Genomic DNA, 18,025 nt, shown 5'->3' with positions numbered 1-18,025 from the left:
AATTTCTTGCGATGATCATCATGTATGTGGGCATATGCTATGCAACTAAATATGCGGAGATGCCCAATGCGTGGCTTGTGTCCAGTGAATGCTTCATAAGGAGTCATACCTTGTATTGGTTCGGTAGGAAGCCGATTAAGCAAGTAGTTAGCTGTAGCTATTGCTTCTGCCCAATACTGATTCGGAAGATGCTTTTCACTAAGCATTGCTCTAGCACTGTCTGCTAAAGTCCCATTCTTCCTTTCAGCTCTTGCATTTTGCTGAGGAGTATCTGCACATGTGAATTGTCTTCGAATGCCGTGATTTTTGCAAAAGTTCATGAAGGCTGAAGACATGTATTCACCTCCTCTGTCTGATCTCATGACCTTGATCTTTCTGCCTGTTTGGTTTTCTACCATGGCTTTGAATTCTTGAAATCTGGCAAACACTTCAGATTTCTCTTTCAGAAAGTAGACCCAACAATATCTGCTGTAGTCGTCGATGAAGATCAAGTAATAAAGTGAACCATTGATGCTGCGGGTCTGGGCATAACCCCATACATCTGTATGAATTAAATCAAGAATACCTCGTGCACGAGAGGTACTTCTGACAAAGTTGGTTCGCTTTTGTTTGCCGAAGCAGCATGCTTCACAAACTTTTCCAAGAAATTGTAGCTTCGGAATCCCAATTGCCATATTTTGATTCCTGAGATCTAACAAGTACTTGAAGTTGACATGACCATATCTCTTGTGCCATTTTGCAGATAGTGGCATCTGTTGCATTTGAGCTGTCATGGCATGCTTATCTGGTACTGTAGCTAGCATCCTGTATAAGCGTCCTTCCTTGACACCTTTTGCTACTAGCTGACCTCTTTTGGATTTGTCTCTGATAGTGCATTCATCACCGTCGAAGATGACTTTGTAGTTGTGTTCCGTCATTTGACCTACTGACAAAAGGTTCTTGCTGAGCTTCGGAACATAGAGCACATCTTTGACCAATCCTTTTGTACCAGTGAAATTGTTCATAGGGATAACACCTGTCCCTTGAACCGGATTCGGTGTATTGTCTGCTGTGTAGATGACCTTCTTTTGACCTTCTAATGGCTTCATTTCTGTGAACCATTCCTGATGATTTGTCATATGAGATGATGCACCGCTGTCGATGTACCAAGGATCCTGTTCCACTTGGTCGACTTGATAGCTGAAATCCTCTTTGGGATTGAAATCAGTGTCTAGGTGCATTGTATCAGTCTGATGCAATTCCTCACTTGCAAGAAACATATTTCCATGTTCATTTGCAAAATGACTGTGACTAGAATGTCCACCACGATGATTTCCTCTTCCTCGGGAATTCCCTCGATTATTGCTGGATTGACCGCCTTGGTCATACTGCTTCTTGCGGCAATCTCTTTCATAGTGTCCAAACTTGTGACAATAGTTGCATTGAATGTTTGACACATTGCTTGGAATCTTCCTCGGTTGGAATGATTTCCTCTTTGCTGATTTTGATGTTGCTGAGGATGTTGCTGATGCTGATGCTGATGCTGACTTTGTTGATGATGACCACTTTTCTGATATGATCTACCTCTGTTTCTGCCTTTGCCTCTGCTTCTGTCTGAAGCTGTGAATGCCTGATCATTAGAATGACCTTTACGTGCTTGAATGGCCTGAGTCCTGAGTTCTTCACCAAGTAGAACTGACTGAAGTTCTTCCAGTGTTGGAATTTGCCGTTGGATGGCAATACTCTGGACTAGATTCTCATATCCTTCTCCTAGTCCATTCAGGATTACTTGAACCATTTCTGCGGGATTCATAGTCTCTCCTGCTGCTGCAAGTTGATTGTTGTAGTCTTTGATGCGGAGTACATAAGCATGACCGGTTTCACTGCTGTTGCGGAAACTCTGCCTGGATGTGTTCTTGGACTTGTAGAGAGCTGCGAACATATCCCATGCTTCTTTTGATGTCTTGACTGTGTTGAGCTGTCCTAGCATGACATCTTGCACATTCTGCTTGATCAGGTGATAGGCATACTTGTCTTTCTTATCCCATTCTGCTTGAGCTCGGGCAATGGCAGGATCTGCTACTGGTGTGGAAACTGTTTGTGTAGATGTAGATCCCGATGTAGATCCCGTTGCTGGTGCTGTGACAACAGATGGAGTAGAGCTACTGGTGGCTGGATCGGCCAATGGTCTAGGTATGGATCCATCGACATACTCCCATTTGTCCTGAAGCACAAGAATGGTCTCCATTCGGTATTTCCATGTACCGTAATTGGAGTTGTCTAACTTAGCAGATGCCTCCAGATTGAGGTTGCTAGTCGATATGGTGCAAACAATGTACTCAAAAGTGTCCTGAAAAAACTCTGTATGAATCAACTGCAAATACACTGAAGATGCCAAGTGAAATCTCTGTACCGTCGGTGAAGATAGAACTGCTGTAAATAAGATCTGACCTGTGTTACAAGGCTTGTGGCAATGATGCCGGGAATAGCCAAGAGGCTTTACAAGGCTGAAAAATGATGTGCACGATGCCGTGAGATAGCCAAATAGGCTTTACAATGGTGGCATGTGTGTGTGAAATCAAGTGCTATCTGCCCACTGAATCAATCTGCAATGCCTCTGAACCTGAAGTCTACTCACTGAACTGATGAACGTAAGGTTTCCGGTAATGTAATGATGTGAAATCGGATGTGAGCGTATGGACTGACTCCGAGTAGGTACTAGTCGGGAATTTCGGGCATGGCTTAGATTGGCAACTTGGGGAATTCAAAGCGTCCCCTCTATGGCGATCTAGTCTACTCTGATCTAGATCTAAACCAACCGTCGATCGATGAAAGAGCAGCAAATAATTCCTTTTCTTTTGTTCTTTTTAAGTGCTGGGTCAGATGCGTCGATGTAGAGGCAAATGTGCGTGAAGGAAGTGGTTTTGTCGGCGAGGCTCAAATGTGAGTGTAAGTTGCGCCGAAATGTGCGCGTGATGTAACGAGCGCGTAGAGCACAAAAAATCGAGCGACTTTCCTTTTTGGAGCACCCTCAAATTCTTCCTGGATCAAGAGATATGACTTGATCTAGGTGGAGGGGCAAAAGGAGGCAAATGGTGCTCAATGATGATGTGTCACTGTGAGTCACATGCAGTGATGATGTGGCACTGTGCTTAGCAAGAGGTGTGCCAGTGAAGCTCTGTGCTGAGGTGGCAGGAGTGTGCACATGCAGTGTGTGCACAGTGTGCCTAGCAAGGGACTGTGCCTGCAGGGGTCAGTGCTGACTGGACTGCTGAGGTGGCAGTGCTGAGGTGGTACTGATGATGTCAGCAGGGTGACGTGGCAATGCTGACGTGGCACTGATGACGTGGCACTGGTGACGTGGCACTGGTGACGTGGCACTGGTGACGTGGCACTGATGACGTGGCAGTGCTGACGTGGCAGATGACGTGGCAGTGCTGACGTGGCAATGATGACGTGGCAGTCTCACGGTACTGCTGACGTGTCAGATAAGATGATGTGGCAAGTGGATAAGTGCCACGTGTCAGTTGATTGACCACACCTCTGTGTGGTGACCCTTGTGATAGGGTGAGTGGATAAGTGCCACGTGTCGACCAATGGTGCACCGGAATCGACTAAAATTCTGTCGAAGATGCCGATTCCGTCGCGGAGGAGCACATGAAGGAGGCTCGTCTGTTGGAGAGCCTGTGTGCTTGGTCGCGTTGCTGTCTGCACATGAAGGAGTCACGCTTGGTCACGTAGAGTCGATGAAGAGGCTTCGTGGAGGATGAAGCCGTGCTATGGAGCTTGGAGGCTAACCTTGGATGAGCACTGTCGAAGAAGACGAATCGCTGGAGGGAGCCCTAGCTGTGTCATAGTAGAGGCTGTATGAAGCATTCATGAGCCGTTCGTTGGAGGTTGAGAGCTATCCCGTTTGGAGCGCGTTGCAGCGATGGTTGCCGGTGGAGTAGCCCGTGGGTTGATGAGGCACAGCCGTTAGCGCAGTTTTGCAAATAGACGCTGCTCCAATAGGTAGATAGTCGGTCGAACGGGGTTGCTCAACGGGATGAGCTTGTTGATGGGAGCCTTCGCGGCTGTGTGCAGATGGAGGGGCGCTTCGTTGTTGCGTTGCAAGCCTGTGGTTGAAGGCTATGGCGCCACAGAAAGTGGCTGGCTGGGCCTATCGGAGTTGGCGATTCAGCAGAATGCGCAGGGGCTGGTGAGGTACGCAATCATCTGTCAAGAGAACGGGCTGGTGCCGATAGTGGAGCCAAGCTAGAAGCCGTTGGAGCTAAGCATCGTAGTCATTGCAGGTGAGACGGCTGAGCCGTCGCTGGAGGAGGCGAACTGTCGAAGCTGGTTGTTTGGAGGCGCGCGTTGCTGATGGAGCTTAGGAGCCTTCTTGGAACTGCTGGTGTAACGAGAGCCGCTGTTGTAGAGGTCGTCGTAGGCCACCTTGCCTTGAGGCCTTGGACCTTGGTGGCTGTTGAAGCCTTAGAGTTGCTGGCTAACCGTGAGCCTCTCCATCTGTGACAAGAGATGGAATAGAACCTCTCTGACAAGAGATGAATCTTTTCACAATAGAGCTCTTGAAACTAAATCTCAGGAACTCTCCCTCTCTCAAGCAATAGATTTCCTCTCAAAATCTCTCTCACAAGCAAGGAATACTCTCTTTCTCAAGAAATGAAATCTTTCAAAGAAATGGACACTCAATGAACGGAAGTGGACGGAATTTCTTCCACAATGAACAGAAATTTTCTCTCTTAACGGAAGTGAATGGAAGAATCTCACAATCACTCAAGAGAACTCTCAATCTCACAATCTCTCTCACACTCTCAAGAATCGCAATGTCTCAGCGGAAGACAAGGGAGCTCTGATACCATGACAAAATATGAAGAGGGGAGAGGAGAAGAGTGGAGATGAGGAGAGAGGGCACAGCTAGAGAGCACACCACAAATGACTAACTGTACACTAGAATTAGTTGAAAAAATAGAATATATACAAACCCTTTTAGGGTTAGGGTTAGGGGATCTAACCCTTTCCTTTATAGCACTCTATAAGGTTAGTGCTATGCACATATGATCACGTGATGGTGCTATGCACACATGATCACATGATGTTGAGCGTGAACTCTCAACAATCTGACCCTATCACTGACCTAGAATCTCGTCCTCGAAACAACCAGAATCATAGCGCAGGTGCCTCAATCCTCCCAACCACCCCCGAGCACGTGGGCTACAGCTCGACTCATCCATAGGCCCGTATCTAACCTAGGCATCCCATACCACCTGAGCCCATCCATAAGACCTTCGATACACCACCTATGATCCGCCATGTTGATGGCCAGAGTCCCGGCCTGGGTCCAAGCCCCATCCATTAGTTGAGGAGCGCTCAACTGATCTACACAATAGCACTGGCCCTCCCTCTATATAGAAGGAAACCCGCTATAGATAGCACAATGCTATGAATAGCTTCCTCCATATAAAGCGAGCACTATATATGAATCAATCTCTATATATAGCAATCTCGGCTAAAAATAGCCATCCAGTCTTGTGCTATCCCGAAACCCACATTAACTTGCTATCCAACCTTAGGTATACCATGCACATGACATACTCCCCTTCCTCTAAGAACTCACTCCTGAGTTCACCAAAAAGCCCGAAAACTCTCTGGGAAGATAAGTCCATGCCAATAACTATACTTTGACTATCAGTTTGAGTGTGGTATACTTTCCATGAGATTCAAATCGAAGAGAATCTAAGGCCAAAGCCACAATCTTTGATAACTAACCCAAGGAAAGTAAATCTCTCAATCTAAACAAGGTTACGTATCGTCGAGTATTCTCCTCGAGGAATCCAGTAACGCCTGAATCCATAGAGTTAGTTCCGTTGACATATCCTGTACACAACCATGTTAAAATCTATACTTGAAGGTAAATGATTCTATCAACCTTATATATTGAGTATCCTTGAACTCAAAATCTTAGGTTAAGATCGAGGAATCATTGTTCGATCAACCCCATCAATTGAACCCCTCGAGGCCAATTTTTGGGTTGCAATTTCTATCAACCCTAATGTCCTGAATTACTTAGTATTCAGAAAATCCCTCAACGGAATACCCTTGTTATTCAAATTCTTGGGTTGAAATACATGACAGACTTTCCATCGCAGGAACAATTAGGTATCCGTTCATAACTCATGATGGAAGAATCTTCATGGAAGTATCAATGGGCAAAATCTTGACCAAAGATATGGTCCCCTTGATCTATCCTCGAAATGCCCCTACATGAGGATAAAATTCAGTTGGCTATATCCAGTCAATGGTACTGTTCTAGACATGTATATAGTCAACCATCATAGGAATGCATCCTATGTGATCCAAAGACTACGAAAACATACAATTTGAAATCACTAAAAATAAGATCGACTACCGAATATCCTGTATAAACTTGTGCACAATAAACCGCTTCGATCACAGGAACATCCAATTCTTAGGATCTCTTATCTAGGAACATCAAGTTCCAAACAAGGCACTGACATAAAATCATCAGAAGATATGTGGTAACCCTCCTTGAGATTGAGTCTAGACTATGGAGCTCCAGGGTTGAACCCAAAAAATACATGGCTTCTCTCAGGGTAAAGAATCTTAGTCAGCCCTCGTTAAAAAAAATCTAATCAGGTTGCCCCCAATTCAATTCAGCCTACTTGTACTTCACCCTAGAGGTCCTTTGGTATTATTTCACGCTGGATTATACCACCACATCAGAGAATCTTAAGTGTAACATACCTTAGTGTCCCATACCACCAAAGTATACTGCAAATAAAAAACTCAGTGGACAATATGAGTGAATCATGTAGCCAATCCCTCTTCAACTCAGATGATCCCAGATTGAGTCAGGGTGGCAAATCCATTCTCAATCCTTTTCTTAGTGTGATTATATCACCTCCTTGTGTTACGATACCCCAACCAATAGGTCAAAGAAGGAAACAACAGGTAACATCCCTAACAACTCTTGAATCCTACTATCCACGACCTCGGGCTAAAAGCGTGAGAATCAGAATGACCCCACCTTTGGACATGATTCAAAGAAGGTATCCAACAAGACTCATCGTGGTCTAATCAATAAGAACCTTCATATGTCCAAGTGGTAACTCCAAGAAACGTCATAACTCACAATCACATCGAGATCAAAACTTCAAATAGAAACCAAACAGGAATCTATGCACCAAGATTCGAGAAAGGGAAATCCAATTGTCTTAGTTAAGTCCAATTTAAGATGTAACAAAGTCTCAAGCATCCTCAATGTGCCATATATCTAAAAAATTGCAAGATATATGGAACAAAAGTACACGTTATATAATTTGAAAAAACCAATCAAATTATAAATGCCACTTAGTTACAAATCAAATCCAAATTAACCAAAACCTGGTCAATTTAATAACAAGACAATTTAGAACATAATTCATACAAAATTGGGGAGCTTCTTGAACCAAGAGTGGTTCAAAAGATCTAGTCGAGCAAAAAATAATTAGGTGTCGGTCAAAACTGAGAATTTCAACTTCTTCATCGCTTCTCAATAACTCAGAAGCGGTATAAAGACTCTAAAACAAGCTGTCTACATTTAGAACAGCATGAGCCTTCTTCAATATATTTTTGGTACTAAGGGGTTTTATAGTAGCGAAGAGCTGCCCAGAGTTCATCCATCAAGGAATCCATCTCTCGTAGCAGGCCATGAGGTCTACGAGGAATAATCTCCGATGTAGCCTCGTCCTCCATCTCAATAAAACAGTAATCCAACGTAGGTGTCTCATTACTTTGATGTCCTTCCATGGCTGGAAAATATCTCGCACGGGAGAGGGACTAGAAGAAAAACAGCCGTGTCCAAACACGTGCTCTTCCCCATAGAGAATCTGGTGCTGCATCGAATCAAGGAAGAAGGCGAGAAGAGGACAACAAGAAAGATGGTGGAATCTGATAGGCTGATCTCAGACAGAAGGAGGGTGGGAAATTCGCCTTCATGCGCTGAAGTGCTGAAGTGAGAGAGATTAAGGAATCCCGGGTATATAAATAGCCATGACGGGCCATCAAAAGCTAGGTGAATTTAGGGTGGGTGCTTGATTTAGAGCAAGTGCTTTCCTTGCTAGAGAGAAAAAAAAAAACAACCTGCTTTTTAACCAAAAAACAGTCTCGCTTTTAATAGATCCTGTCCCGCTTTTCTCCAGCCAGCCAAAAATGGCCAAAACGCGCTAGAATCAGGCCATATGCTCCTTCCCAAAGCCAAGCGCCTGCCCCCAATCATATCGCCCCTGTCTCTGATGCCCGAATCTCCTAGACAAGCCGCTTTCTAGGCTTATGAACGCTCCCTCTTTCCTCCTACTTCTCAACTGCAGCAAATCTAGGTCTCTAGGGTAGGAATCTCATCCTTGAGAACCTAGAGCGAATTCTTTGCCTAACCAGCCCACTCTTCCCCACACAGCCAATCACATCAACAACCCAAGCATGGGAAGTTATAGGTTAGAAACAACACATACTCATATCTCGTGCTGAAACATCAAGTCTTCTCATCGCCTACCCTTCTTAGGGAATCTCGATTTCCAAACACATAGCAACTGAGAGAGAGCACACAGCCTATGGATGTCTATTTCTTCCACAACTCTCGCAAACATGAGCGCACATCATCAGCCAACGATTCAGCCCATACATGAGCGGAAATTCAGAATTGCAAGAGCAATCTCAAAAAGCATACCTGGAAGACATCTTTTCTGCATACCTCGCGTTGAATTCAATTGTGATAGGACGGCTCTGATACCAAATGACATGGTCCCGCAGGATCTGACCCTATCACTGAGACCTAGAATCTCGTCCTCGAAACAACCAGAATCATAGCGCAGGTGCCTCGATCCTCCCGACCACCCCCGAGCACGTGGGCTACAACTCGACTCATCCGTAGGCCCGTATCTAACCCAGGCGTCCCATACCACCTGAGCCCGTCCAGAAGACCTTCGATACACCACCTATGATCCGCCATGTTGATGGCCAGAGTCCCGGCCTAGGTCCAAGCCCCATCCATCAGTTGAGGAGCGCTTAACTGATCTACACAATAGCACCACCTATGATCCGCCATGTTGATGGCCTAGGTCCCGGCCTAGGTCCAAGCCCCATCCATCAGTTGAGGAGCGCTTAACTGATCTACACAATAGCACTGGCCCTCCCTCTATATAGAAGGAAACCCGCTATAGATAGCACAATGCTATGAATAGCTCCCTCCATATAAAGCGAGCACTATATATGAATCAATCTCTATATATAGCAATCTCGGCTAAAAATAGCCATCCAGTCCTGTGCTATCCCGTAACCCACGTTAACCTGCTATCCAACCTTAGGTACACCATGCACATGACAGTACTAGTTCACGTGTGAGTCATGTGTGAGTGCCACATGTCACTATGGGACTTATCATATATGCACTTGGTGCTAGTGTGTAGCCTATATAAGGCTTGTACTTCACTTGTCTCATTTAGTAGTAATGATGAATGAATGAAAGCCTTCATCGTTTCTACATTTGTAAACCGCTTCTTCACTCCCTAGCCTCTCTCTCTCTCTCTCACACTCACACCATGTTTCTAACATTTTTCTCCTTGCCCTTCGAAAGAATCCATTGCCTGCCTCACGGGGAGTCCAATGAGTCCAATCCTTGCTGCGGTGTTTGGTAGGAGGAGCCAGTGGTATCCAGCAAGTTCTACAATTTATTTTCTAAGGAGAGGCATGATTTGTGAACTAGGTCATGCCTTTTCCAATTGATTACACTTTATGCACCTAAAACCCTACCTCCACAAACCTACCACCTCAACACTTCGAATGAGTGCCAAAATCATAGTCTTGGGAGCCTCTACCACTATGCTTTGCTTGACGAGTCTACCGTGCTAGACCAATGCATGAAGGGACCTACTTCTATAAAGCTAGAAGCTGATTAAAGCCCAATAAGGATTCCCCCTCTTTGTTAAGTGAAATTTCCAATTGTGACAAGGCTAAAAAGGACTTTCTTGAAGACTCTTTTCAACTTACACTCATACCTATATAACATTCTTTCCATCCCGAGCAGCTTCAATCAGTTGTTGTGCTTCTAAGGAGCTTTAAGTCTGCACAAGACAACCACCTTTTAAGGAAAAGGAGTTTGCATTTGTGAGTTGTGACTTCGTCTACTTCTAGCATTGGGCTTACTCGACTTTCTTGAGATGGAAGCAGGAGAGTAGAGGAGTGAAAAATGTCCTCCCAAGAAGGATATCGTCAAAGTGTATGCATCCAAAGGCAGCATTTATGGGTAGAGGATTTTGATACACATGCATGCATCCATCAATTATATAGACTTGTGTATACTCCTCTTCATGAATTCCACTTGTGACAATCTAGCTTTAGAAAAAATGGACCATGTATCAATCCATGTATCAATGGTCTTCGGCAAACTTTCCCATTATCAGCCTTTCCTTCCATCCTTGGTGAAGCCTCTAACAGTTCATACACATTCTACATCAAGTCTCCTCTACATAGTATTTAATCATATCTGTCCTCGTCGTCATCATATTGAATTAATGCCTTAAAGAGATGTTTCTCACAAACATATTATGCACATCAATATTCTGCATATGAATCTTGTACAGTGCCTATTGGATGAGAGAGCCGGTTTGTGAGAAAGGTGTAAACTCAAACTACCTTCCATTGTACTTTGTATATAAACAAGGGAACCATGAAGCAGTGCCTCTGATTGACAGATCTCAAGGAAATCAAACTATATATAATTCACCTCCAAAGCTCGTGGAAGCTAGCACATAAGTTGACAGTGCGTTCAGCATCAACAGACATAAGTGTTTGGATCTCTCCATTGGAAAAACAGCTTCTTTCAGACAAGCTTACACACAAGGCCTGCACATTTTGAGGCCGTATCAGAAACTTTGCAGAAATGCAATGTTGATTGGAAGCCACGTTATGTTTATAAAGCAACTACAAGGTTATAGAAATATTTGATACGTACTTTACGATAAACCAGTGTGATAATGCTTGCTCGTAGTTGTAATTTTAGTTTGGAAACAAGGAATGTGTATTGGGTTCCCATAAATGCTCTGTATCATGATGTCAAACGGATCCATGTCAAATAAAAAGTATTGCCATTTTAAGCCAAACTACTACTTGAAGGGAAAAAAAAAATTGCACCAAAACCTCCATCTGATATTTTTTTAATGCCATCATAACTTCAAAAGAGTCCATTCTATGATGATTTTTGCTCACCTTAATGCTGACACAACACCCATCCCTAGAGCGCACCAATAGCCAAAATGAAGGCTTCTTGCTGACCCTGCCAAATAAGGCCAATGGTGAGCATCACACAAATAAACCTTAATGCTAGCATACTACCGGTAGATCGCATCTGCTACTATCGGTAGATCACATCTGCTACTATCAGTAGATCACATCTGCTACTATCGGTAGATCACATCTGCTACTATCAGATGTGATCTACCGATAGTAGCAGAGTGGAGGAGATTTGAGTGGCTACAGATGACTCTAGGATTTAGGATGATTCAATGCAAGCCCGCAGTCCCGCATGCGATGATACAAACAGAGTTCGCCATGACACCACTACAGATTGATGCCATCTTCCAGAAAGTGACATTCATTCAATGAGTATGGGACTTACCCCGGTGGAGACTACCAAGGCTGGCTCTGGAGTCATCCAGACAACTAGCTGAGAGCAGGGCGGACACATGGTAAGCACGTATATCCACATGGTTTGCCAGACACGAGATTCAGATTGACAAGTCCCCTTCCTCTGAGTACAATATGGATGCACCCCTTGAGTCAGATCCCACGAGATGAGATTACCGTATCATACAGTTAGACCTCCTCCAGCTCCACACATATCGGACATGGGGGGGAGATCTAGAGCTCCCCACCAAGACCCAATTCTACCTCGACTACTTCTTGAGAGTCTCAAAGGAGGGATTCATCATTGGACCGTAGTATCTCGAGGTCAGAGGAGTCTCACATGCACTGAGGATCGCCATTGGGCAGATGCGGGTTTCATCCCATCAGCTGAGGATTAAGAAAGGGAGAACAGCACGTATACCCAGAGAGCAACAGCGGATCTACATGCTATACACACTAGAAGTGATCGAGACAGAGAAGCACTTTGTCTTTGCCTGCCCAACCTACTGTGAGATCGGGGGGCGATGCCACGATGGGAAAGGGTTCGGCCCACTCACAATTGATCCTCTTCCATGACCAGGTTTGCATTGGGCTCTATTTACTTGAGATGCGCCAACATAGGGAGACCTTCCTATCACAGATCAGGAAGCAGTAGGAGGTGACCAAGCAACAGGATACAGAGGCTGACCAGACACAGCGGCATGTCACAAATTTCTATGCATTTGAGTCATCTCTAGGACACAGTGGGATGGAGAAGGAGGAGCTAGCTGATATGCGGACAGCATGGATTGCCGAGACAGGATTGCATAGGCCACCCACGACATGGAGAGTGACCAGAGCACACTTGATTGAGGTTCGACCTATCACAGCTTTCCTTAGAGGAGACTACCCGAGATGAGGGGTCACACTGAACATAGCTCACCGGATTCAGAGATCGGGGAGACCGTGTCCCCCTCCGCCACCACAACATGAGATAGCCAAACAGACGCAGATCCGAGACATTTTCGTTGCTCATACATGAGCCACCACAGTGCCCGGTTTCGGATTCTGAGTTCTAGTTCCAATTCCAGTCCCACCTCTCATCCTACTGTAGATAGTACATGATATCATTTGATATGTTCTGAGTTCAAGTTCCTGTTCCAGTCCCAGCTCTCATCCTACTTCAGTTAGTACATGATATGATTTGATATGTTATGATATCATATGATATGTTTTGTACTTCATTTTGCTTGAGCTATTGAGCTCTTTATTTCAGCATAGTACTCAACAAGAGCCTTAGCGTGCCCTTTGCTCCAGCCCTTTGTGGCTTGTATGAGTTTTTTTCTTTTGGTGTGTTCCGCACTTTGTCCCATAGGTCCTTGAGGCCTCTCAAGGACGTTAATCTCTCTCTCTCTCTCTCTTTACACACACACACACACACATTTTTTGGTGAGAATAATATTTTATTGCTGTGAAATAATTACATTCATAGGTACTCCAAAAGCGGAGTAACTACTACTCAATCGAAAATCTCAGTATAAGCCATGTATACATCATGGTCAATCAAATGAGTCTGAAAGCAATCATAAAACGATTGCCGCAGAGATCTTTTGAAAAAAACAAAAGATGGAAAAGTAGGGTCACCAAAGACTCTATGATTTCTGTCCATCCATAGAGTCCAAAGTGCCCAGTAGCACACCCAAACAAAATATAAATCAAAACCCTGCTTAGCTGGATAAAAACTAAATAACCACAAGAACCTGCCAAAAGTAACAGTAGGAAATCTCGAATGAGAGCAAGGAAATCACAAGTATGTGGACAATGCCATGAAATGTGAGGCACAGATTCAGCAGAATGTAGACATCGGTGGCGAACAGCCAAGGCAATATGTCTATGCGCGAGTAACTGCCTAGATGGAAAAATGCCAAGTAGGACTCACCAGAGGAAAACCTGTTGCCTAAGAGGGACTTTATAATGCCAAAGGAGACGCAACCGCTTTCGCCACCACTTTGATGGGCAATCCATATGCCAAACAGAATTGGCTCTGTCAGAAACCCAAGGTGGAGGTAACAACACTTTATACAGAGAAGGCACTGTGATATGTGATAGCTTCAAAGAACGGGCTGAAGAAGAGGAAGAATGGAGAGTCCAATCCTCAAGCCTATCCTGAAGTTCCAACCGAGGTACCGGCAAGAAAGGTTGAAGCATTTCTGCAATTTTGTGCCATAAAGGACGATAATGAGCTCCGAAACCATACTTGCTAGTAGCCGCAGAAAAAGATAAAAGAGTGCCATCATCCTGAAGTACATTCGCCACAGAAGGGTTCTTGTATAGCCAAAGGAGGGTGGAATACTTTGGACCAATAAATATTCTCAGCCCTTAAGGAATTTCCCAACAAAGAATCCCTGCCATTCCATTTTAAGTGGGATAAAATATGCTTCCAATCAAGAAGCAAACGAGAGACAAAAGGGCAGCCTCTGATCTTGCCTTGAATAGAGCCAAGTAGAAAATCCCACTGTGTAGGCTGCCAATGCCCAAAAGCAGAAGTATCAATATGCAACAAAAGAGAGTGGATCATGGAAGCCTAAGGCTGATCCCCTTGCATAAAATGCAACATCATTTTTCCCTTGTGAGCAATTATATGCACTTGAATATTGAGTATGTTCAAACCCCGGTGCATCTTTGGAGAATAGAGACGATGCATAGAGAGTAATCTGAGACTTTTCTTGCCATTTGTGAACGCCAAAATATCTCCATGATAGCAGACATAAAGGAAACCAAATCTGCCTTAGTAAACATAATGAGGGGCAGATAGAATTGTATGTATGCTATCAAAATGGATTGCATTATTCACAAACGAACATGTAATGGCCAAGTTGCAAGCTTCCAATATTCAAGTTTTTTCCTCAGCTTGGTGAGCACCCAATCAGTTTGTTGAGAACGAGTGAGCGCCCAACCTAGAGGATAGCCAAGATGTCAAATCATTTGAGAAGGTAGAACAATTTTCCCAGGCCACAAAAGACTATGCCAGTCTTTAGCATGTAACGGCAAGAGCTTAGATTTCTGCAAATTCACATGAAAACCAGCAGCCAAGCCATATGTGGAAAGAGCCTGCATAATCAAGGAGAGATCGCTCTGAGTATTTTTTGGGGTAAAGAAAGAATAGTCAGCATATGCTTGAGCGATCATGCTGCAGCTGCCAGGAATTTCCAATCCATGCAACAGGCCAGTGTCCAAAAGGTGGTCCATATATTGAAGCATTGGATGAGTGGCTATGGCAAATAGTAAAGCACTAAGGGGACAGCCTTGCCGAACAGAACAACCAAGAGTCCAGGTTGTAGAAATATCCCTTGAAATTATGCAGGTAGCTTGACTATCTTGATATAGCCAATTGATAACTTGCTGCATTTTTTTGCCAAATCCCAATGCCTGCATTGTTTGTGAAATAAAATCCCACTGAATAGTGTCAAAAGCTTTGGCAATATTAACTTGCAATAGCAAAACATCCTACTGCATATATTTGACATATTCTATTTCAACATAGGCATTAGCAATGTTGTCTGTAATATGCCTACGAGGAACAAAACCATATTGCGCAGGATGCAACCCATCATGCAAATAGCCTTTTATCCGATCAACAATCATTTTGGTAGTAAATTTGTAAATAACTGGCATAAGCGTGATAGGTCTCCCATCAGCCAAAGATTCACAGATTTGCTTTTTTGGAAGGAGTTTAACAAGACCTCTTTTCCATGTGTCTGGCATTTTTTGATTTTGCCAAGCAGAATTCACCATATGCAGCAAAGTATGCTTCAAAAGAGGCCAATATTCTAAGAAAAACTCAACTGTAAGACCATCCCATCCTGGAGATTTCCATCTACCACAGGATTTGATTACATCTAATTCCCTTTCAGTAAAAGGTTCCTCTAATTTCAAGGCCTGAGTAGTGGAGATAATAGGAGAAACATGCTGTAAAAGCAAATTTCTTGTAGACAAAACCTGCTGTGAAGGAGGATCTGCATAACCAAACTGCTGAGAGAAATGATGTACACAAACAGAAGCAAGCTGTGACTGTGATGTAGTCCATGAACCATCAGGCATAAGCACCCTGCAAATATTTGTGTTTAATCTCTTCTGATGCAAGCTTTTTAAAAAATTGTTTGGAAGAACAGCCTTTATCTATGAAAGCTCTTTCTCTTTCTCTGGTCTTCCATTTGGCTAGTTTCCTGTGATCATTGAGTTGGAGACAATGTTTAGCTTGGCATAGTGTTGTTTGCTCATGCAAGAACAAAGGACAAAATTGACTGAGTTCAGTGAGGTGTTGGCAAGTCAATTTAGCCTGAGCAACAGTTTCCCTCATAGTCTTCATGTACGACTTGCCATAACCTCTAATTACCACTTGCATTTTGGAAACAAAAGAATCTCATGGATTTTCAATATCAAAGTGGCTCTGAGAAGACAGACATTCTTTTTGTGAAACCAGTAACTATAAAATTAACATGAAATCAATATACATAACATTAGACTCCAAAAGAGAGCCTAATGGAAGAACTCAAAAACAGTCAGATAACACTTCGAGGCTAGTAGCATCCAAGTCCCTCGCAGCATAACTATCATATAAAGATTGCTTGAGGGACATTCTAAAGAAAGCATATGCCTGAGGAAGCTGTTGTCCCATCCTAAAATGCAATCTCTGTGTCCAAATAGTCCATAGTACCCAAAAACGAGCCCAGTGAAAGAAAAGGAGGAATGGAGACATCTGAGATGAGAAGCATCCAAACATCTAGAAGAGTTTCCCGAATCTGATAGAGGAAAACCGAAGCCGCAGCAAATGAGAGACATGAGTGATCAATATCCGAGAGTGCGGGCAAGACCATAACAAATGGGGAACTATCTCACGGTGATGAGAGCAACGGGGGCAGGAAGAGGAAGCAATACGACGTGCTGCCAATTTCACCCCAATGGAAAAAGCTCCCACTACACATCTCCAAAAGAAAAGCCTTTGTTTCAATGGCAATTTAGCTTTCAAAATTTTCTTGCGTTGTGATTGCCACCAAGATAAAGGCCTATCCAAATTCCAAAGAGTGTTGGCATGCTTATCAATCCATGGCGGTGGAAGAAGAAATCTGTAGACCATCGAGGAGGCTAAATTATGCATTGAAAGTGAACAGGTAGCAAGAGATAAGGAAGTCAGATTCCAGTCCAGTAATCTGTCCTGTACAAATAGTGGAGGAACAGGAACAAATGGTTGCAACATAGTTGTAAGTATTCTCCCAATGGGCCTATGATGCAGACCCAAGGGGAATGTCCTGCAAGCTTGTGGAAATGAAAGCACATAACCATGTTGATCCACAACATCTCCGACAAATCTTATGCCCAATTTCATAAGATTATATGCTTTAATAGGTGCTTGTAAAGCAAGAGGCGATTCAAACACCTTGCTCCAATGGATGCTTTCCAAGCGAAGAGAATTACCATGATGGGAAGAAGCACCTGACCATTTAGCATAAGAGAGAATTCTCTTCCAATCATGAATAAAAGCAGTAAAAACAGGACAACCAGGAATTTTTCCCTGAAATGTGGTCATGACTGCTTCCCAGTGATCTGTAATCCAATGCCCATATGCATGGGACGTCATGTTTCCACACATAGCTGCTAACATAATAGCCCATGGCTGTTTTTGCTGAAAAAAATCAGCAATCATAGTGCTCTTTCTTGCCAACACATGAAACTGAAGATTGAGAATATTCAGTCCCCCATGAGTCTTAGGAGAACAAACAGATTGCATGGGAAGAAGTCGCAAAGCCTTTTTGTGAGATTTGCTTTTCCAAAATATCTCCATAGCCTGGGACATATAGGAAGCCAAATGCTTAAAAGACCAGGGAAGAAGAGGCAGATAAAATTGCACATATGCCATAATGATAGACTGTACTATCCGAAGTCGAACATGTAGAGGCCAAGTGGACAAGTGCCAGTATTCTAGCTTCTTGTTAATCTTTTGAAGCACCCATTTGAGCTGTTGTTGAGGGGTAATATTCCAGCCAATGGAATACCCTAAATGCCTCACAATAGTATGGGAAGAAATAATGTGGCCTGGCCAGAGAAGTGCATGCCAATCAGCTTCTTTCAATGCTAGAAGATTCGATTTCCTGAAAGTTGATATGCAGTCCAGCAGCTATGCCAAAATCATTCAGAGTATGCATCAAATGAGAGAGGTCACTTTGAGAATTCCTGGGCATGAAATATGAATCATCAGCATATGCCTGTGCAAGAAACGGCTGTGCCCCTGGAATTTGCAAGCCATGAAGCTGCCCTCTATTTACAAGATGGTCCATATGCAACAATAACGGATGAGTAGCAATGGCATACAGTAGCGAACTAAGAGGGC

At 43.7% G+C, this 18,025-nt stretch overlaps 1 protein-coding gene across 3 annotated transcripts in view; it reads right to left on the bottom strand.

The window, feature by feature from the left end:
* ABCC13 (multidrug resistance-associated protein 11) overlaps positions 1–18,025 on the bottom strand; it is a 340,660-nt gene that overhangs the window by 213,002 nt on the left and 109,633 nt on the right. For all 3 annotated transcript variants that reach the window (XM_087378873.1, XM_087378874.1, XM_087378875.1), the window contains exons 10-12: positions 11,242–11,308; positions 10,988–11,075; positions 10,760–10,878 (exon numbers count right to left, since the gene is read on the bottom strand). In XM_087378873.1, the coding sequence (XP_087234999.1) occupies positions 10,760–10,878; positions 10,988–11,075; positions 11,242–11,308 (274 nt within the window). The remainder of the gene's footprint in view (positions 1–10,759; positions 10,879–10,987; positions 11,076–11,241; positions 11,309–18,025) is intronic.

The sequence above is a fragment of the Dipteris shenzhenensis genome, chromosome 9 (genome assembly GCF_047967505.1).
Source record: "Dipteris shenzhenensis isolate YYH24624 ecotype China chromosome 9, Dip_SZ_1.0, whole genome shotgun sequence".
Taxonomy (NCBI): Eukaryota; Viridiplantae; Streptophyta; class Polypodiopsida; order Gleicheniales; family Dipteridaceae; genus Dipteris; species Dipteris shenzhenensis.
This window is presented reverse-complemented; position numbering and strand designations above follow the sequence as displayed.